General features: G+C 42.6%; 8 protein-coding genes across 8 annotated transcripts; 2 read left to right on the top strand and 6 right to left on the bottom strand.

Annotated features, from left to right (window-relative positions):
- Window positions 1-1,146: 1,146 nt before the first annotated feature.
- On the top strand, window positions 1,147-3,167 carry EAF01_011134 (uncharacterized protein; the record flags this gene model as incomplete). Its single annotated transcript, XM_038919391.1, has 2 exons — window positions 1,147-2,635; window positions 2,692-3,167. The coding sequence occupies 2 exons, from the start codon at window positions 1,147-1,149 to the stop codon at window positions 3,165-3,167; spliced, it is 1,965 nt and encodes a 654-aa protein (XP_038765262.1).
- A 2,134-nt stretch (window positions 3,168-5,301) lies between these two features.
- Window positions 5,302-7,351, bottom strand: EAF01_011133 (uncharacterized protein; the record flags this gene model as incomplete). The annotated part of the gene is made up of 4 exons (XM_038919390.1): window positions 5,302-6,127; window positions 6,203-6,768; window positions 6,879-7,116; window positions 7,272-7,351. The coding sequence occupies 4 exons, from the start codon at window positions 7,349-7,351 to the stop codon at window positions 5,302-5,304; spliced, it is 1,710 nt and encodes a 569-aa protein (XP_038765261.1).
- Window positions 7,352-8,266: 915 nt separating this feature from the next.
- EAF01_011132 (uncharacterized protein) lies at window positions 8,267-10,089 on the bottom strand (the record flags this gene model as incomplete). Its single annotated transcript, XM_038919389.1, has 6 exons — window positions 8,267-9,248; window positions 9,304-9,358; window positions 9,412-9,548; window positions 9,607-9,778; window positions 9,838-9,877; window positions 9,934-10,089. 6 exons carry the CDS (start codon window positions 10,087-10,089, stop codon window positions 8,591-8,593), a joined length of 1,218 nt encoding a protein of 405 aa, XP_038765260.1. The 3' UTR covers window positions 8,267-8,590.
- Window positions 10,090-11,249: 1,160 nt separating this feature from the next.
- On the bottom strand, window positions 11,250-12,578 carry EAF01_011131 (uncharacterized protein; the record flags this gene model as incomplete). The annotated part of the gene is made up of 1 exon (XM_038919388.1): window positions 11,250-12,578. The coding sequence occupies one exon, from the start codon at window positions 12,576-12,578 to the stop codon at window positions 11,250-11,252; it is 1,329 nt and encodes a 442-aa protein (XP_038765259.1).
- Window positions 12,579-12,874: 296 nt separating this feature from the next.
- On the bottom strand, window positions 12,875-14,614 carry EAF01_011130 (uncharacterized protein; the record flags this gene model as incomplete). The annotated part of the gene is made up of 1 exon (XM_038919387.1): window positions 12,875-14,614. The coding sequence occupies one exon, from the start codon at window positions 14,612-14,614 to the stop codon at window positions 12,875-12,877; it is 1,740 nt and encodes a 579-aa protein (XP_038765258.1).
- A 716-nt stretch (window positions 14,615-15,330) lies between these two features.
- Window positions 15,331-16,662, bottom strand: EAF01_011129 (uncharacterized protein; the record flags this gene model as incomplete). Its single annotated transcript, XM_038919386.1, has 3 exons — window positions 15,331-16,361; window positions 16,412-16,527; window positions 16,595-16,662. The coding sequence occupies 3 exons, from the start codon at window positions 16,660-16,662 to the stop codon at window positions 15,331-15,333; spliced, it is 1,215 nt and encodes a 404-aa protein (XP_038765257.1).
- An 877-nt stretch (window positions 16,663-17,539) lies between these two features.
- EAF01_011128 (uncharacterized protein) lies at window positions 17,540-18,126 on the bottom strand (the record flags this gene model as incomplete). The annotated part of the gene is made up of 3 exons (XM_038919385.1): window positions 17,540-17,602; window positions 17,697-17,868; window positions 18,020-18,126. 3 exons carry the CDS (start codon window positions 18,124-18,126, stop codon window positions 17,540-17,542), a joined length of 342 nt encoding a protein of 113 aa, XP_038765256.1.
- Window positions 18,127-19,241: 1,115 nt separating this feature from the next.
- EAF01_011127 (uncharacterized protein) lies at window positions 19,242-20,317 on the top strand (the record flags this gene model as incomplete). The annotated part of the gene is made up of 2 exons (XM_038919384.1): window positions 19,242-19,414; window positions 19,471-20,317. The coding sequence occupies 2 exons, from the start codon at window positions 19,242-19,244 to the stop codon at window positions 20,315-20,317; spliced, it is 1,020 nt and encodes a 339-aa protein (XP_038765255.1).
- Between the last annotated feature and the right edge of the window lie 1,017 nt (window positions 20,318-21,334).

Here is a 21,334-nt window from a genome sequence, read left to right as displayed (position 1 = left end):
GAAGGATGAATTGCATGAGAGGGTGCTTAGCGATCCTGAGCGATTATTGCGATTAATCAACGTCTTACTGAAAACACAAATCCTATGCTTGAGTAATCATGCCGTTATTTCCGTATTCAGACAGTCGATTAGAAGATTGTATGACTCGTAGGATCGTTCTGGGGCGATAATCCCAAATCTAAGTATGTTTCAGTGTTTTGGGTCCTCGAAGTAAATCAAATCGTTTTCACACTTTGAATTTGACATCTTTTTTTTTCTACGGGAGGTCTGTAAAGTATTCTACTGCAACTTCGCTCTAGTTGCTCTACTCGCTCTGTTATTCGTGCGAGTAGGTAGAGCAGTCAGTCACTCTATTCACACTCTCTTTCAATCTTGGTTGCTTCTAGTTCTAACTCTAGGTAAGTCTGACACGAACTATTGACTAAACTCAAACTACGATGTACTCGTATGATAAAGCATACTCGTATTAGACTTTTGGCCCCAATAAATTTTGGCAGGAGAAGTCCCACAGCTTTATTGGTTGTCAAGATGATGGGGTCGATCCTACCCCCGGGGGGACTCCAACAAAAAAATTGGGAAGTCACATTGAAGGGGCCCTGCATATAAAATCCAAAAAATGACGTACCAAGCGGGAATCCATGAATTTATATTAGATACACTGAGCAAATTCACTTACTACTTCATCTTCTGCATATCCTTTATTGAGCTTCAAGTACTTCCATTCTTCTTAATATGATAATTTGATATCCTCTTGAACTATTATTGAAAAAGGTCAACTAAGTTTTGCTTTTCTTCTCGGATATTTCTATACGAGCCATTCTCATTAGGGTTTTTGATACTAGATCTGGAGTGCGGGGAGCCAAAAAGTCCTAGAAGCTCTTAGATTCACTGCTTTGACTACTAGTTCTAGCCCTGTTTTTAGTATTCATCTTATCCATCGATAATCTTTTTCATCAAGAAAGTATGTATTCCGCCTGACCATATATATTCCCCATACAAGAACCAGGACTCCTTCAAGAAGTTTCTTACCATTATTCTGTCGCACCTCTTACGCACTCTCACATTTCCACTCTTCAATATCACAAAAGAAAACACACTCCCAGAGACTAACGATCAATCGAATAGTACCGAACAATATAAAATCAAATGGCGGGTGGTAATCATACGCCGACCTCCAGTGAAGGAAAGGCCATATTCCAGGAGTCCGATATATCTTCGCAATCATCCAAACATGGCGCATCAACCGGTGCAGGATCTCACCTCGAACATCCTGGCACTCAACCACCCCGCGCAAACCGTGTAGCACGTTTCCCATCTGGCGATAATGAAAATGCAGTAACGAATGTCAGAGAGTCCGACAAAATCGAGATTAGCGAAGAAGATTGTTGGAGCCAATTGGGATACTCTTTTCCTACCTGGAAAAAATGGATGATTCTGTCGGTTATTTTCATGGTTCAGGTTTCCATGAACTTCAACACCAGTTTATACTCAAACGCCATAGGCGGCATCGTTGACGAATTTGGTGTCAGCGCACAAGGTGCAAGAGCTGGTGCTATGATTTTCTTGGTGCTATATGCATTCGGTTGTGAATTATGGGCTCCGTGGTCTGAAGAATTGGGTCGCAAACCTATCTTACAAGCTTCTCTATTCTTAGTCAACATTTGGCAAATTCCGGTTGGAATTGCTCCCAACTTTGCCACTATCATGGTTGGCCGTGCGCTTGGTGGTCTCTCATCGGCAGGTGGTTCCGTTACTTTGGGTATGATTGCCGATATGTGGGAATCAGACGATCAACAATACGCCGTCGCATTTGTAGTATTCTCATCTGTTGGTGGAAGTGTTTTGGGTCCCGTTGTTGGTGGTTTCGTCGAAGCTAATTTGGCTTGGAGATGGAATATCTGGATTCAACTTATCTTTGGCGGTGCCGTTCAACTTCTTCATTTACTTCTTGTACCCGAGACTAGATCGACCATCATGATGGATAGAATCGCCAAGAAGATGCGAAAGAGTGGTGAAAACCCAAACATTTACGGTCCAAACGAGATCACGCCATTTAAGGAAAGATTATCCATTAAAGAGACCTTGGTTACTTTCGTCAGACCTTTCAAGATGTTCTTGACAGAGCCAATCGTCTTGACCTTGAGTTTGTTGTCTGGTTTCTCTGATGCACTCATCTTCATGTTCATTCAATCCTTTTCTCTTGTGTACAAACAATGGGGCTTTGGAACTGTCGAACTTGGTCTCTCTTTCCTTCCTATTCTTGTGGGATACTTCATCGCTTGGTTCGCATTCATTCCCGCCATCAAACGCAATATCAAACAACGCGCCAATAAACCAGATGACGAACACGCTCAATTCGAATCTAGACTTTGGTTCTTGCTCTACACGGCACCATGCTTGCCAATTGGTCTTATTGGTTTTGCCTGGACTTCCACAGGTCCACCAATTCATTGGATCGGTTCCTCAATCTTCGCAGCGATTGTCGGTATTGCCAACTATAGTATCTATATGGCCACAATTGATTATATGATTTGTGCCTATGGACCATATTCAGCTTCTGCTACAGGTGGAAATGGATGGTCGAGAGATTTCTTAGCCGGTGTTTTGACAATCCCTGCTACTCCTTTCTTCCAGAGTATGTATCCCTTTCCCTAACAAGTTTTGTCAAAGAATGCTAACACAAAATCCCAGACATGTCATCTGACCCATCGCGCTCACTTGCTTACGCCTCTACCATTCTTGCATGTATCTCCTTTGTCCTCGTGATCGCCGTCTATGTCATTTACTGGAAAGGACCTGTCCTCCGCAAACGCTCACCTTTCGCCCAACAACTATCTGACGCCAAAGCTGCCCACAACGATATCGTCCATGAGAAAGGAAGCCATATCGGTGAAGGATCAACAGCGGTAGATGGAACTCATCTATCAAGAATGCCAACCGGAGCCAGAGCAAGAAGTTTCGCTCGCAGTCAACAAGATCTTAGAGTAAGACAAAATACGGGAAGCAGGCCGCATAGTACACATGAGAAGAGCAATCCAAACTCCAGGGTAAACTCTAGAGCGAACAGCCCAATTAGGAGGGACATGGCGGAAGCAAATCATGCAGCGGCAATTCAGGAAGCGATGAATCATGATCGCAATGACTTGAATGAGAAGAGTATGGTTTAGAAGTGGAAGGTAATAAAGAGGAAGCAGTGAGGCCTCTTAATGATGGGTAATGTCAAAATGGCATTGGGTTAGGCGTTCGGTATTAATATCCTAACTTAATTGTATTTATAAGCAGAGGAGTTTCAAAGGAGCCAAAGATGGGAAAGGGGGAAAGTTAGGATTATACGGAAATGATAGGTACCAATGATGGTACATAAATACACGAATAGATGAACCATACTGCTTGTCCAATAATATTTGATCCATTGTGAGACTTCTGCGCATATATTGGAGTTTGGAAATAGTGTAAATGGTACGAATATCGTTAAGGAAACATAGCAGGCCCATGACAACTTCCTTGGCCTCGAACAGGATTCCTCCTTGGAAATACTATTCCTCCAAGATCTTCAAGCTGTATGTTTCATAGAGATTTATGGTAGATATAATAATATCATCCACTATACACCCTACATTTCGTTCCCGTCAACCCTTCCCGAAAGCTCATTTCTCTGTCCCCTTCCTCCCTAACTCTCTTTCAAAAATCTTTCCGTAAAGGAAGAAAGGCACATGAACCTTACTTCGAAAAATATTCCTCTCGCCCCCTCTTCCTCCACTCCCGACCTTCCATCCCCAACCCCCAACCCCCAACCACCATCCAACTCAAACCACACGAACCAAAACACCATGACATGACATGACACAACACAACAAACATACCGACTCATCCCCACCCTAGAACCTAATCCCCCCTTCCTTCCATTTTATCGCCTAAATCACAAAATCAAAAAATAAACTGCCTAAGCTACAGACTTCTTCTCGCTGTATATTAACACCCTTCTCGCTGAAAAATGATCTCTCTATCCCCCACCCTCCTCGGAAAACTCTCGTGCAAACCTTGAAACCTTGAGAACCACAAGGATCCTACCTACTTCACAACCTCCCATCCCCCTCTCCCTCTCCCTCTTCCTCTTCCTCCACTCCCAATTTTCAACCCCCCGACTGCCCATCGCACACCGCACACCGCACACCTCATACATCATACCCCATACCCCATAACACATACCACATACCACATACCATACCATCCAAACTCCATTCCCCCTTTTCCCGACCCAACTCACACCTCGAAAAACACCATAATAAACACACCAACTGAGCTACCCAGCCCCCCTTCACCCACTTTCTAATTCCCTCTAATCCTCAGACACACCCCGACTTCTTCATCCTCATCACCCACCTCCCTCCTAACACAACCCAACCAAACCCCCACAATAACCATCTCCCAACCCCACCTCAACCTCAACCACAACAAAACATAACCCCCGCATCACCATCACAACCCCTCAAAACTCACCTCACCCATCATTCATCACCAAAACCCCATAAAACCAACCTCATCATCATCCATCATTCATCATCTGCACTACTAAATCAAACATAACCACCAATGCTTATTACACACTCTTACACTCATTCCCTCACCTCCCTAGCCCTATCATCGACCTCCCCTGACCCCTCAACCCCCCAAGCCCAAACTCTCAAAGCATATCATATCACACCTATCATATCATATCATATCATATCATATCATATCATATCATATCATATCATATCATATCATATCATATCATATCATATCATGCCATATCATAACATGACCAGACAAGAAAAAGGGTGACTTCACCCTACCCGCAAACAACACAAAATCGACATGACTTACTCTCCTCATACCACAGCATCAACATTCGTTATGAGACCACCCCCAACTAACAAAAACTCCGTAATGCACTGCAGCATTCTAAGAACTATCACTCTAAACCTAACCATCAATGCATGAATATCAAAACTCAAAAGAAATCACACCACACCAAACACATGATCAAAAACCTATTCATCTAACCCAGAAAAACATAAACTACTACCGATTCCATCTCCAGAGTCTCCAGCTCATTTTATAAATCTCAAAAAAATTCATCCCTTTCGCCTGGTATATCCTACCTAAAGTCCTAAACCCTATAGACATTCCAGCAAATTCAAGCCATCGAGTCCCCAATCATCTGAAAATGCTCATCGCAAAACCTACCCCAATCATTATGATGGATGTACACCATGAAACTCATCTCCTTTACCCATTTCGCCTAATTCCCACGCCTCCTTAGATTCCTGTTTCCAATGCCCACGCAGCCAAGTTCCTATAGCAATTCAAAACTTCCTCTGTCAATAATCTCGGCGCGGGCATTGGACAGTGATCAGATGGTCTTAATCGTGTACCGTTTGCTACTATTCCCGCACTACCATCATAAAGTTCTGGATGCCTTTCAAAAAATGCTGAATCTAATTTGTACTGTGCCACGCCTTGATTCATTCCCAGAGCCACAAAAGTTGAGAGAGCCATTTGCTTCGAGTTGAATAGAGCCGCGACATTCGGTGCTGGTAATGTTGCAAGCGGCTCCATAGTGATACCCTGCAAGACATTACCCTCTCGCATTTGCTTGTTGAGTTCAAAGCTAGCTCGACAAATCTCGTCCCATGAGATATTATCTTCGCTTGAAAATGCTGATTTCTTGGTTCCTCCTGACATTGCTTGAACTAAATCCCAGACACCTATGTTACCCGTTGCAGCACTCAGTCCCATAACGAGTTTAGACACGTCGGCTTCCACTAAATAACTATTTCCAATTTCACAAATAATTTGATCCAGGCATGGGTTAGCTGAGTGGCAAAGGATAAGTTTGTCTCGTAACGATGGGAATGGTACCCAATCTATTATTGCTGGATGAGGAATGGACATTTGTATTTTCGTCGGTAGCCATGCTCCATTTGTGACAAGGTCAGCGTATGTAGCAGCGGTTGGATTGACATGGTATGTGATGACCTTAGTAATAGGTACATGAGCTTTAGTAGCACAATGCCAGGTTGTCATAGCAGGCCATGATGCACAAATGAACGTAGATAGCATGATATATGCTGAATTCAAAATGCTAGTAAGAATAAGCTCAGGTCGTAATAAATCGTGATCTTCCAAAGAATAATATTCAAATGGGAGAGGAGCGCACCTTTCATTACTTCGAATTAGTGCTGTTGATTTGCTCAATTTTTGCCTTAAAACATTCTCGAAAACAGAAATGTGATCTGAGAAAGCCGAATTTGTATGGTTGATCTGTAAAGGTTGGTCTTGAGTAATCAAAGAATCATTTCCAAGGTAACTGTTATATTGAGCTGTTCCCATCATTTGTTCATATGAGCTGGAGATAGTCAAATGTGTTGGGTTATAGATTTCACGTGCAGAGAAATGCGACAAATCATTTGAAGCTAACCGTGGCAAATTGCTAGTGACGAGTGTCCCAATTTCGATATTGCCTTTGTCATGAAGGTTTGATTGAGGTGCTCGCGGTTTTGGGGAGAGACGGAGAGTTTGTACATTTTGTGATGGGACATTCGCGGCAGGTATATCGGAGAAATCGTAAAAGTTAGAGCTCAATGATGATTCATTATCAGGAGTCCATTCACTTGGTCTATTTTGCTCATTTTTGCCTTCGTCTTGCGCAGGTGGTCCTTCTGATTCGGCATCATCACTATCATCGATGGTGTGGGTTGTAGGTTCAATGTCCAGAGGAGCTTTCTGTTAAAATACGTGTTAGTTGCTTTAGTTATCATAATCAAGAAGTAACAACAAGAAATGTATCTGTGGACGCGTTGAAGAGTGCGTTTGACTCAACAAGCTGAACCTACCTCGATTCCCAAAGCATATGCCACAGAATCTGCGAGAGCTTTCAACGTCACTTGAAAGCTCTCTAATTTCTTATGACAATCAAGTAGTTGACCACGCAGTATACTGTTTGTCTCTTCCAACTTAGCATTCTGATCTGATTCAGGCTTTGATGCCCATTCAAGCTTTTTCTCGAGATCTTTGATATATAATGATTGCCGAGCTCGAAAGGCTTTCTGCGAGAGACGGTTTCGTAATTTTCTAATTCCAATTAGTTGTTAGTCACTTGAGAGTAAGTTATGATAGCAACGTCCATGGTAGTAGGAGACTGAAGGTTGATGGTTGGAAATAGAGTATGGGGGGAGGTTGAAATTGGGGAAGTTGATGAAGGGGCTTGCTGCCAGGGCAGACCTTACCTATTCTCCGATGCCGCATTACTGACAGGTTCTACCCGAGCCTTCTTTGATGAGACTGCAGGTGCACAATGTTCAACCATGATATCGGGCGTACAGAGTAATAAGGCTTGAATTGGATTTGGAATTCCATAAATTTACTGCAACAGTATGGATCGTCTACCGTGGGGTATCCGAGTCTCTAACATGGAGTACCGTAGGTCGGTTGCATTCAACACCTGCAAGCTTCTAGTTTATGGATGGTATGGTGGGATGGATCGAATGAACCGAATGTCATCTGAAGAAAACTTTGGGGCAACAGTGCAACGACACCTTGAATCAATCGTAGATACAGATATGGCTAGTAGGGATGTTTTTGACAAGTCAAAAGATAGGCTTGCAGCTTGCTCGAGCGGAACAGAATTATGTGCACACCCAAATCCAACACCTTTTTGGAAATTCAATTATTAATCCATTGGCTAACTTTTGCCTATTTTTGTTCTCACAAATTCATCCAAAAGCTTATTGTTTAATTATCCAAGTTTTAATATATCCCAAGAAACTCGTACCATTTATGTTATATATAAATATGTTTTCAACGGCTTGGTCGGTATGCACAGAATTCCCGTTTCAGCTCAAGCCTTGTCACTTCGCCCCACGTCAGATTCATTCCCCATTATCCAGGGGCTTTACCCCATTAGTTTCGGTAGTTTCTAGCTCAGTTGATGGTTCTAATGGGAAACCCGTCTTGTCGTGAAGGTTACTAGGCTCGATGTATGTTCTCTAGTAGGACGTCTTCGAAGCTAATGGTAAGGAAAGCTTGTTCATGAAAGAGCTAAGTACAGTAAAGTACGCTATAAATGTGTCCAATGCGCGTTATGCGCGTTGTGCGTATCAGCCGTGATAAGAGACAAGACTACCGCGGAATTAAGCACACGATGGATTACTTTTCAACGAGGTGGAAGGAAGTGTTCGAAATCTCAAAGAGACAAAGCTCATCTATGAGACACTTTATTCTGTGTGCGTATGCTATCTATCCGATTCTTTAGTATACATTCATTCTAAGCTATAATACAAAACACGTATCCAACCAAATCAAATGGGTATTCGCTTGAAGTAAAAAGCCAACTATTAGATTGCAGAATTTGCTAGTCAAATGAACCGAGTGCTACGTACTTTGACAGAGGGAAGATTTCGATGGAGGGAAGAAGCATTAATTAGACGTTTTCAGTAGCGAATCGCAGGTTGTACACATCCTTCTCTGATGACATTCCTTGTCATTTGTGTCGAGAGATGAGTGAAAGCTATTTGCCAAACTCGTGGCGGTAGTCCATCGCTACGTTTTACCGTGAATCCGTACTAGCTTTGTTCTTCTCAAATTCAATATCGTTGGAATTGCTCAAGTCAGCTGAACCAAACTCCCGCCGCTGCGATGTGTAATCAGGGGTTACATGAATAGCATCAATGTCATCACTTCCAGCAATGATATGTTCCTGACTCGACGAATCTGTCATTAGTTCCTTAGTTTTAACATCGACATTATTTCTCTTGCCCGTCATGGGCCAATTCTCAGCATGTCCGAGTTCAATATACTGACGACCACTAACTCCCCTCTGTCCATCTTTATTACCAACCACTGAGGTAATGTTTGCGCCATCGGATTTGTAGGTGGAATGATGTATGCGACTGGCTACACCCGTTTTACCATTCGTGCCGGTTTCAACGAGTGAAGATGTGTCGATCCAGTTCGATCGATTGAATAGTGGTTTAATTCCAGGGGCTGTTGCTGTAACGATGGATATGAAAGACTCGCGAAATGACCAAGAGACAACACTTCCTAGATCTCCAACACCACTGAGAGCATAATATACCCGTAAGATAACTATGACCGTAACAAAGATACCGGAGCAGAAAAGAACTCCGAGAACCAGCTTTCGGTATAGAGGTATTCGTGCCGCAAACAATAATGGGAGGGGAATGGCCATGACTCCTATGTATGATCTGAAGTTGGATCTTAGTAGTTACAAATCTTCTTGATAGACTTAAAATTACTTACAAGATATTGAGAACTCCAACGAGTGCTTGATTAGGCCTGCGAAGAACGCAATTGTCTATATGTTCATCAGCAACAATACATTTCTTAGAGGATCTATGGATTATCTACCACCAGGATACGGATTGATTTGCCAATTTTTTTCAATTGGAACGCATACCGCAAAATGAGCGATCATGCAAGCAGTCCATGAGAGGATGCAAAATCCGCCCACGAATTTAATCATTTTATGTTGCCGTAAACCAAGTCTGCAGGCCCATTGAGTTAGAATACCTGGACCTCGATTGATTCCCAAAGTGCACGTACGTAAGCCGGTGATAAAGTGAAAGAAGTATTGCCTTCAATGTCCAAGTAAGAGTGATGAAGCATATCCAAGCAAGAAACAAGCATTTCGATCCGATGCTGAAGTCATGAGCCTGCTGCGCGGTAACCAATGGTGCAGTGTCGCTTGTAAGGCCGGCGGCGCTGCCAAGTCTGCCTATAGCGAAAGTCAGCTTTAAACAATATACATAGATGCTATGACTACTCGGCTCTTACCAGATGTATAAAGGAAGGCAGCATCGAGCGAAAAGAATATCTATAATTAATTAGCCTGAGGAATAACAAAAAAGCAACGGGGTTATGAAGACTTACCATTCCAAGGAAGCAGAAGAGGTCATCAAGAGCAAACTTCTCGAAGCCAACATGCTTCCATCTTGCGAAGAATCGGAGTAGAAATGCGGACATTCCGATAACGTATTCTATCCATATTTCTATATCGAAGTCGTCGGGCATGATACCGGAAAACATTTTTCATGGGACCAAGCAAAATAAATATGTTCTTCGTTGGCAGCGAGTGGGAAGAAAAGTTATCCAGACAGAGTATGAGCGAATCCCCAGATGGCATTAAGTTTGAATCAGATCTGGTTCCAGGGTCTTCAATCTCATCGATATCACAGCAGATACGAAGAAATGCCTAATTATCGGGTAGTAGCCATAGCTTCTGGGGGAACCATTGATGTTTTGAACAGCTTCATTCATGCCATTTGAAGAGTGGATAGCTGATCGAAACCAATTTTCATAGCCGACACAGTCAGGAGAATAAAACTTCTTCATCAATCTAGCTCTTTTTCCCCAAAAGATCTCCCTTTTGTCAGTCTCCGCTTTCGTAGTAGTGTGTTCTGATACTAATTGCGATAAAGACTCGATGGAATCTCTGCATCCCCTCTTGGGACCACTTCAACATGATTCATATGCCGTTCCCATCCGCACTGCATATACTTTTCATGACGCATTCCATCCCTTCAACGGGGAACCGCTTGGTCATGCCTCATCTATCGAAAGCACCTTGGGGATGTAATTTTCGCAGCAGTGCTGATCTCTTTCATTAAAATGGAGCCTAGAAAACTTAATTTCTTCAACTTCCATGGCACGTTCCCACTGCCAACCAATACGAGACCAGAATAGTAATCAAACGTTCGCGCGAATGAAGCAACGCAGATATATTTTCATTCCGGGTACATTATTACGCGAGGGTGTCTTAAACTCTAATATATTTCATTGTTGAAATTTCAATTCGGATATGGCAATCATCGGGAGTTTAGATGGTAGAAAAAAACTTCACGCTAAAAGCTCGCATGAAAATTTATAGCGGGTACTGGCTAGTGAAATCCGAGAGTTGGGTTTGGATTCCAGTTTGGGCACCAGTGATATGTATGCATAGAACGAAAATAGATCCAGTCTCGAACAATATAGAATGTAATTAATCTACTAGGAGATGAATGTCAGCGACATATCTCCTTATCCATAGATTCGGGTAGGTTACCCTTAAATAGCACACGACGAAGTCGATTATAAAGTTTCGACGTCCACCCGGGGAACAGCCATGAACTCCTTTGACAATAGTAATCAATAAATTTCCCTACAGCGAAACAACCCTCCGAAACCGAAGTTTCCCAGTCGTAGCCTCATCATACGGAAGGAGTCGAACTAAACATACTCTTCCTCCTTGGCCTCAGAGCCGGGTTAAGAGCTATCTCCACACCATAGTATCCCGCCTCTTCCGTCAACCCCATATTAACCAACAAGATGACCAGTCCGAAATCGTCCACATCGTCGTTTACATGATTAAGCAAAAACGCATGAAAGACGTTTTTTTCCTCATCCGACGCACTAGCCGTCTGGCGCGCAATTTCGACTAAACGACAACAGATATTAAGCCATCGTTCTATTCTTTGAGGGACCGTAGTCGCTTCGTGTTGTCGAAATTCAATCGTGTGTTTGAAAGGGTCTGGATATGGTTCATTGAGAAACTGGATATTGTAACCCAACCTAACATCTTCGTCCGACGTGAACATTTTGACAATGTCCGCCTTGGACTTGGCATTGAATATCGCTGCTAACGAGTCCTTTTCCGAACAGACCGGCGGTAGAATCAAAGGTAGTCTTGTACGAATTTTGAAGAGCGCCCTATTATTTTTCCAATTTCTATCACTGCAGCTGAAGTTCGTCCCTGGTGCAAAATTCTGATTGATATTTGCATGATCACGAAGTGGAAATGTATGGTTATTTCGAATTCGATGCGGAGGATGGCACAGCTCGAGCTGTCGTTCGAACGTGAAGATTAGAGCCATCAGATTTTTCAAAACATCAAGACTGAAGTCTTTTTTTGCAGTGCTGACATGAACGTGCAAACCGCATGATTGATTGCAGTTCAGTCGGTATTTGCGTGTCAGGACGGAGAGAATATCCCAGATGTGACGAATATTCCATGGGCTAAACATGAGTGCCGGTGTACATATTTCGATTTTGTACCAGTTGTAAGTGTCGACAAGGGTGGTTGGAAATTGAATCGTGTCATCGTGCTTGACTATCCATAGTATGTCACTCGGATCTGGTTCCTTGTCTAATTTGCCGTTCTCCCAAGCTTTCCAATCTCGTTCTAGCTGGATTTGGGACGCAGCTCGAAACCCGTTGACCTTCAATGTATTCGCGATATGCAATTGAACATTGAGTTGACGATCGTTATCTGAGAGTGTGTTGGGATCTGTTTCGGGAGAATTGATAGGAACGTCGATTGAATGTATCTCACGACCTTCATCCGGCTCCGGGTCTTTAGTTCCTAATGGGACAGTTGCAAGGGCGAATTCAAATTCAATTCCAAACCCAACACGTTCATCCCATGGGACCTCCTTGAGTTCAAAGTTTAACATGTGGGTAGTCGCCGCATCCTTTTCCTCAGATAACGAGTCTTCTGCCTGTGGTATTTTTTTATGTGAATGCTGAGCAGCGAGGTACATCCTCTTTGTCTATAGAAACTATTTGGGGATTCTCGATCGAGGAGCTGCAAAAGACCGAAAGAAATTGGCATTAAGTTGTAAGACAAAGAACACTTGCATGCTTCAAACCCACCAATGAAATGAGATCGTGGGGAGAGATTAGTCAGTGATGAGGAGCAAAAGCACTAGCTGCGATTTTTGAACAAGTGAATCGCTTGCGCACCTAAAAGGAACACAATTCTTTTGAATAGAATAGACACATTAAGCAGTACAGACACTGGATTGAACGCATCAGGTGTCGAATTCATTCTACAGCATTACCATGTTTTGCCTCCTGTACTAGGTGGCGGTGGTCTTCGATCTTCCACCTCTCCAATTCTCCTTTCAGGTAGCACATCCTTTGCTCTCCTTATCCTATCACTCACTACACCTTCTTCAGCCTCCCATCGACCGGCTGTCTCTAGCTTTCCTCCAAAACCCAACCACCCTCCCTTGGAATTCTCTCCGTTGCCCTTTTTCAACTTCTCATCTTCCGCTAGATCTCTGACCATTTTTTGCCAATTGCCAAGTCCAACTTCTAGACAAGACTTGCAGACTTTCTTCGACTCTTTATCTAAAGCCCTTCTCTTCCTTAATTCTACTTCCGATATGTCAACCGCTTCCCTTGTCCAAGCTAGGCCATCTTCTTTGCTTTTAATGCCGGCATTAGAGGTGTAGAGAATCTCTCCGATATATGTCATAAGAATTGCTTCTTCGCATAGTTCTTTAGGATTACGCAGAGGCGAGGATGTTCCATCAGACGGAGCAGGTGGGTAAGCGGGTGGTGAAAGGGTTTCTTTGAGAAATTTCCATACAGTCTTCCACATTGGTGGTTCTTCACCATCTACGGTAAGAGTGTCAATCATATGTTGCTGCGGGGCTGGAAGGCTTTTCCTCGCCCTGAGGATTGAAAGAAAGATTGGAAGTGATTTTGAGATGTTAGAATGTGTCGCGTGATGAATTGCAAGTGCTGTGCTTGTATTCAATAGATTTTCAGATGGTGGGCCTGCATCAATATTCAATGTATGGGTGTTGGGATCAATTGACGAAGACGATGGGTCGGAAGATGTTGAAATGTCCATTGCCCATTTGTACATCTCCATAGCCGCTTCTGGAGATTTTTTGAAATCCAACCAAGCAGCATATGCCAACGCTGCATCTACCCTCTGCTTTTCTGTAAATCCTTTGGTGGTAAGAATGCGCATATAGAATTTTTCCGGTGGGTCGTAGGCCTTTTCGCAGTTTTCTTCTTTCGGGGGAGGAGGAGAACCAACTTTGATTGGCTTAGGTTTGGGATTCGATGGACCGCGCATTTGATTTTTCGGGAACCATATATCTCTCGTCGTGTCATTAACCCAATCATCCAGATGTTCTGCTGTGTTCGCCGCTCCCATCAATACGCCATAATATCCTCTTCTCCATTCCTCCGACTTCTTGGTAATGTCATAACCAGCTTTACCTACTCCAGCAACCAAGATCCCTCCCTCATCTTGTTCCTCTATATCCTTTCCATCAAGTTTCGGATCCTCTAGTCTCTCCAACAGCTCTCTATATCCAATTCCCAAATTCTGCCAGTTTACTGGAATCAGTCTTTCGAGCCCTTCTTCTCCTTCTTCATTATCCATAGTCATCCTGTAAATGACCCTTGTCCTCCACCTCCATTCCCCGGGACTCGGGAATTGGTGATTGAGCCATTCTTGATGGATTCCCCATGCTATAAATAAGAACAAATTCACACCAACATAAATACATATGATATATTTTCCAGCTTTAATGAACTCGGATTTGAGCCAATTCTTCGTCTCCGTAGAAATGTATCGAACGACAGCAGGTTTGCGATGGGTAGAAGAGAGGTAAGGAAATTGAGGACGAGGGGTTGGACGACGAAATGTTGTGTGAGTGAGAGATTGTGAGAAGCCTGGTTTAAGACTTTGAGTAAAAAATCTTGGCGATGAGGTATTTGGTGGGCGGAAGGGTCGAAGAAGTGGTATTCTGCGTACTGGAAATCGTGGACGCATTTTGAGCCAAATGTATCACTTGAATTGTGAAGCTGCTGAATGTTTGAAATATTGAATTTCAGGCTTCGGTCGCAAGTTTTTCCAGCCGATTTGAGGCCTTACTGCACACCAATCGCATAGACCCCAAACGCCAAAGAAACAAGCTACCAAAAGATAAAGAAATCGAGAGGTTTATACTAACTGTACATTTATATTCTGAATTGTTTTTGTTTGATTGTTTAGTAGTAATCACTCATCTAAGAATCTCTACATACCAATTATAGTTCATATACTCAATTCTAATATTCCACCGCAAAGCACTCCCCTCAATGCTGCTCTATCACACAAAGTCCGCAGGGAGTTCTCTTCCTTATGCTAAAGGGTACAGGTGCATTTGAATATTATTATAGATATCACGCACTCCCGAGATAATCCTATTATAATTTGGATCATTGGTATATGCAAGTCGTTGCTTTTCCTAATACATCTGATAGTTTTTTGCCGTAATTATCCCCTTAACTTCAATGGCTTCAAACCATGCTGTCAAACCAATTGCCTCGAAACAAGTTGTAACCATCATTTCGAACCATTCCGCGGGCTTCGCTTGCACTTGATCCAGCACGCCCTCTATGCCATGCCTTTCTGTTGTCTCCCAGCATCCAGTCGAATACGTCAAAAGGAGTAGGAGACCAGTGGCTACTTAGTAGTTCCTGTGCCAATGCATGAAAAAGACCTCATTAATCAACCCGCTTGCCAACTTCCCCATCCTCAATTTTGAGTTCAACTCCATCCTGTCTTTCTTCGTCACCGAATCCCTCATCTCCAAAGCCCATGTCTTCGCAGTCTTCTTCTCCATCATCCGTTCTCACAAAGGTCGGATTTACATACTCTCCACCTTGACTGTCCCAATCCGCAACCTCTTGAAAGAAGTCAATAACTGTACGATAACCTTTGGGTAAGAGACATTCAGTATAATAAGGTTCACTGAGACTAAACACCGGAGATCCAAATGCTATGATACGCCGAGTGCCATCAGGACCTGCGAGATAGGTACCTGCCGGCTCAGGTGAGTTCAAGTAGACACGACCACGGGCTTGCATCCATTCTAACAGAAGAGGATTCCTGTAATCAATAGATTGCCACCATGTAGCTAAAGCTGCGAAAGCTTGCATGCGGGATCCCCACTTCTTCCAATTTTCCAGTTTGTCCAAGAAACGAGTTACGCCCATGGCACCTTCAGAAACCCCAATCACATCGATTTTAGCCACTTTTGGCATAAGTTCTTCAATGACATGGTTAAAGATATAATCGATGTGTTCATCTGTATTACGATTTCCGGGGACTGTATTTTTGATAGCATCAAGGCGGGTGGTTTTTTCGACACAACTAGATTGAGGCAATGCAGACCAGGTCATCAAGGTAACGGGCTTTCGACCGCGACGGTACCAATAAATTTGGCCCATATTGGCGAGAATGATGGCAGGTGGCTCAGATTCACCTGACGCTGCACCCTTCTCTTGGATATACTTGACCATGTTTACGGCAGAGCCAGTGTCGATTCCACCTGCCCCACCCAAGATACGATGAGCCAAAACTCCAACATCATCCTTAGGTTCGTAAAATAGAACGATGACTCGAGTGGCAGTGGAAATATTGGAAGATGTTAGAATGTGAACATGTGGAGAAGTTTCCGGAACATTGAGAGGAAGGAGGATCTTTCGAAGGCCAAGGTTGAGAAGACGTTCCATTACTATATCACGAATGGCATCTGTGTTTCATATTAGTCTCAGTGAAACACTGTAGGTAAATGAAACTAACGATTCATAGCTTCACGTTGCAGTTGATTATATCGATCATTTTTGGTGAGGAAGAACTTGAAGTAAGCCTTTGGATTCTCGATAGATCGAATTTCATCTTTCTCGTTGATGAAGTATCTGAGTACAGTTAGAGATCTTCGAAACCGTTAAAGCATAGGTATAAATATGAAAGATATATATATACCCAAGCCCATCAAGAGTAGGTTCAAATTTAGGGTCTTTTGGAAGACCTGAGGGTAATCGACGAAACATCTTGGTGTATCTTGCAGTGTAGTTTGGTTGAATTTCGTTGAAAGTTATGGTAAACAAGTTGAGTTATGGAGATGGTTTTCAGAAGCAGTTGAGAAGATTGTAAAAATCACGAGAAGAGGGGTCGTGAAAGGAACCCAATCTAGTGAATGAATGGATTAAAAGTTGGTACTGAAGATAAAAAGATGTGAAAGTGAATTTGTATATCGCAAAGTGTTTGAGGAAATGTAAATAATTGTTTAACTTTGAAGTTTGAAGTTTGGTGAAGATCTGAAGTTTGTGTGTTTGGGTGGTGCTTTGTTTGTGTTTGTAACAGAAGAGGGTTGCATTCAGAACGGAAGAAGTGAAAGTTTTCTGCAAGGCTACCAAGTATATATGAGAATAAATGCTTAATTCGGAAAATCGCAGATTGGATGATAATTTCAGCAGCGATAGATTTTCTCACGGCAACTACCCATTTGAAATATCGAGCTTCTCCCTCTACATGGTAGATAATTTATATATTGTGCGAATGAAGATTGAGATTCAAGTTGCTACAACCTGGCCAAGGAATGATCTTTGCACAACTCTAATATCTGGCAAACAGAATTCCATCCAAAGATGGGTGGAAATCCCAGTGATATATCACTTCCAGATAGAACAAATCGAATAGTTCCGTTCTTCGTTCGTTTTATCTACTTCATCATCTCTGGATTTGCGTGCGGTACTAGTGTAAATCTCATCTTCATGCCCATATATATTACATGTCAAACGCCGGAACATTTCTGCAATCGTACATTCGTAATTGGGCGCGTAGCTTTCAGGTTCTTTGACGCTTACTCGCAGGTCCGTATATCTTTTGTCCCCTACCCTCCATTCATTCGGCCAAAGTACACATTCTTTACCAACTTGCTTTCTTAACACCAGGTAAATCTCCCGAGAGCGCATTCATTCTGAAGTTATACTGTAATCGTAGGTACATGATCAGCATAATCCGCACACCTGGATCCCTCCCAGCATCTCTCATATCCCGGAGCCATAACAAAAGAAATACATACCCTGGACATTTTGAAATCCCTCAAGATACCTCTTCCTTTACCTCCCAAGATACACCTATTCCTGATTTGCGTTGGTCTTGTATAACAATGCATTTGACTCAATTCCAGTTGTGCTTGGAAACGAACCCGAGGAGGAAGTGAAAGATTGCGGATTATGTAGCGAAGAGCTTGTCTATTCGCACGAAAGTTTGTATGTCAGCCATTGGAGTTGCAATATAGAATGGGATGAGCCAAGAAGTAATGTGCGAGATGTGGTACAGTGTATAATTCCATGAATTGAAACTCAGAGAAGATGGAACTTGAACAAGCTAGAATGAACATACCTTTCGGTCTCATGCTCAGCGAACACTTGTCGCTTGGTATGGTCACGAATAACTTTGATGTTTATAAAACATCCTAGATCAAGCTTCTTGGCTCGAAACATAGACATCTTGAGGATTGTGGGAGTTGAACTAGAAGTAATCTCTGAAATTGAGGTTGCGGAGCAGCATTATTCGGGAGGATTGTGAAAACCATTCATGCCTTATGTACGAGGCTTAAAGTTTAGGTAATCCACTAATGCTGATACTTGGAAAATGCTCATGGCAAGACTGCGGGATAGGTACTGAACATTTACATTCGGAGGCTCTTTTAATGATTGATGATGGATAAACCAGACTGTTCTGTTCGACGATACGTATATGACTAGTAAATATCACTTGTATTTCGCCAGCGATGAGACCGTTGCATAAAGACGTCCGTCCAATGCAGACATCGGTCTGTCTACAGGCAATTCTCCTTTGTATGTGTATAGCTTGTTGGGTATGGTTATTGAAGACTAGTGGTCTCCCTCTTACCGTGAGTCTACAATATCTGGAGAGGCAAAATTCTAGAAGTCATCTCATCTTGTGTCTCCTCTTTGAGATGATAAGTTTTGCGGATCGAGTACCTTCATTGTTGAGAACATTGAGCCAGTTGCTGTTACATATCACCAGTTGCACCCTCGCTTTTACTGTTTTTCTAGATTTGAAGGGTTAGAAGTCAAGTGGTGTCTTGTAAATCTGATAATCATTATTGGTTTACAGGAGTCCGGATTGTAGTCCAATAAATAGACTCCAAATACCCAGATGCAATTGGAACATTCATGGTCCAGAGTGCAAAGTGCTTTCTGATATTGTTAAGGATATCTAGTCTGCCAGTTTGGCCGATTAAATATCTGGGACTGTCGAAACCCGATCTACCTTCTGGCGGCTCCTTCCAATTGTGTTTACAAAAAGTGCAATTTCCTACTACACTGTATCGCAACATGATACCGTACAAGACTTCGATCTTCAGTCCTCAATATCCAATCATCACGTTATACTTAACTGTCATTCAAACAAATTCTAATTTGTTACGGCAAATTCAGAACATTTGCAATTTCAAAGTATCTTCTATAAGAAGCCATCGCATTAACATCCTCTGCCGCCTTTCCATCTAGTAAGGGACCCATTTCGGACTCATTCGACCAACCCTCAATCACGTCAACCCAGTGCCTGGGAATTCTTGTTCGCAGAGCCCAATGCGATGTTCTCCTTCTTTTCGCGGGGAACGTCAGGTAAGAAAGCTGTCTACGCCTGCGAAACTTGTGGTATACAATGCACGACAAACCACCGTTTGGAGCAGCACAAGCTCGGGAAACAACATCTAGCCAAAGTGAAGGCTGCCGAGGCCCTTGAGCCTACTGAAAAGACGGTACAGTCAGTGGCATATTCCTCTCACTGTTCTAACCTCACAATCTAATAAACTTTCTCAGACAGTCAGGGCCGAGAATGACCGTAATATTGGTCGGAAAAGCCATGAAACGATATGAAATCTCGCATGATGTTCTATACAACGCTTCACCTTATTTTCGAGACCTTTGCGACAATCGCGCCGAGTCAGTCCGAGAATCCAGCTTCCGGATAGAGGAGGAATGTGAACAATTTGGGATCTTCATCTATTGTCTTACCAATCAGGATTTGAATATTCCCACACCAGTAGGAGTGGTACCGGCATTGCTAGAGCTATATTTCATCGCAGCCAAATACCAAGTCAGCTATCTACAGGATAGGATCATAGATCATTTACTAATTATGAAGCGCTGTCTAAAAGAATGGGATATTAAACGATTGTACGAGAAGACGAATGCTACCTCGAAGCTACGTTGGCTTTGCGCTTGTGATACCACATGTCTTCTTCGTTTCCCAGCGAAAGAAATACCTGCTTCGCAAGATTCAATTGAGTATAAGTTACTGAGAGCAGCAGAAGAATATCCCGAGTTTGCATTTGATGTCTTCCGAGTTCAGCTGATATACAATACCTCCAATTGGCCGGAAACATACATGCATGATTTTCATGCTTGCGAATTTCATTGCCATGAGGCTGAAAGGCAGTGCTACCATATTAATTTTGACGAATCACCCAGACTTCCTGGTAGGTTTGTTGATACACGAAATTTAGATGGTGCTTTAAGAGATAGCTCAAATGGAGAGGTCTTGGGAAAAAGACGACGTGATCGAAATGGTGCTGAGGGCAGCAACAAGAAATTAGGAAAAAGAAAAGTTGAAGCGGATATGGTAAAGGATGAGGAGCCCAACGTATTGCAGGAACGGGGAACATAGAGTTAGTTCTCCAATGCTGGACACAAAGTAGAAGTCACCTACAGTAGTCACAAGATGACGAAATACAATAGTATCTCAAGTAATATCGTTCTCGCAGAATACTGCTTTGTCAAGAGAGGATAGTGGCTTCACATTGGATGTATGGATAAGGATGATTGGATTCGCTTACCTACTAGGTATACTATAGAAGAAAGCAGGGGAGGAGAGGGGAGACTATGATGATAAAGAATGGGCGAGGAGCCAGAGCTAAACAACAGAAATAAAAGCGATACATATAATACTCAGCATAACCGAACTACACAACGTCCTCAACTACCCATGAACCACCACTTCAAGAGTAATTATCAATTTAGACTCTCATCCAACAATCCAACCCTTTCAAATCCCAATTCCAACACAGCTTCTCGATCATCCATCCATCCATCGACCAGATCACCGAAATAGATCTTCGATACTTCATCATCCAATCTATGTATACACTCAACAGTGACATCACATATACCAATCCCCTCACCACCTTACTCTAGGGAAGCCATCCATCCATTCCATGATACATATATACTTCAATCTACTAGATGATGAAATGATATCTATTGAATTGAATTGGGTTATATCGTCAATATTTCGAATCTACACTCAACTCATCATCAATCCACTTCTCTGTTCCACTAAGAAATAGATTTGGTATATAAACACTATGTAATCCTACCTCACCTAGCTAAGTAGGTGACTCTTGAAGATTTGAATTAACAGATTTTAGGTTATTTCTCCATCTATCTATTGGAGGAGATATGAAGCCATCTAAAGCCATCTGAAGCCAAAGGAAACCCTCCCGCTCCTCTCTTTTCGTTTTCTATTAATCATCAACGTTTTGTATAACTTATACTCAACACCCCTAAGGCCCTTAAAACCACATGGTCGAGTCAAATCCACACTATATCATTAACAGCACAGCACAGCATCACCACCAACCAAATCCCTCCAAAAAACAAAAATAAATAAAGAATTGAAGAGATA

This window comes from Botrytis porri (assembly GCF_014898465.1).
Source record: "Botrytis porri strain MUCL 3234 chromosome Unknown BPOR_019, whole genome shotgun sequence".
Lineage (NCBI taxonomy): Eukaryota > Fungi > Ascomycota > Leotiomycetes > Helotiales > Sclerotiniaceae > Botrytis > Botrytis porri.
This window is presented reverse-complemented; position numbering and strand designations above follow the sequence as displayed.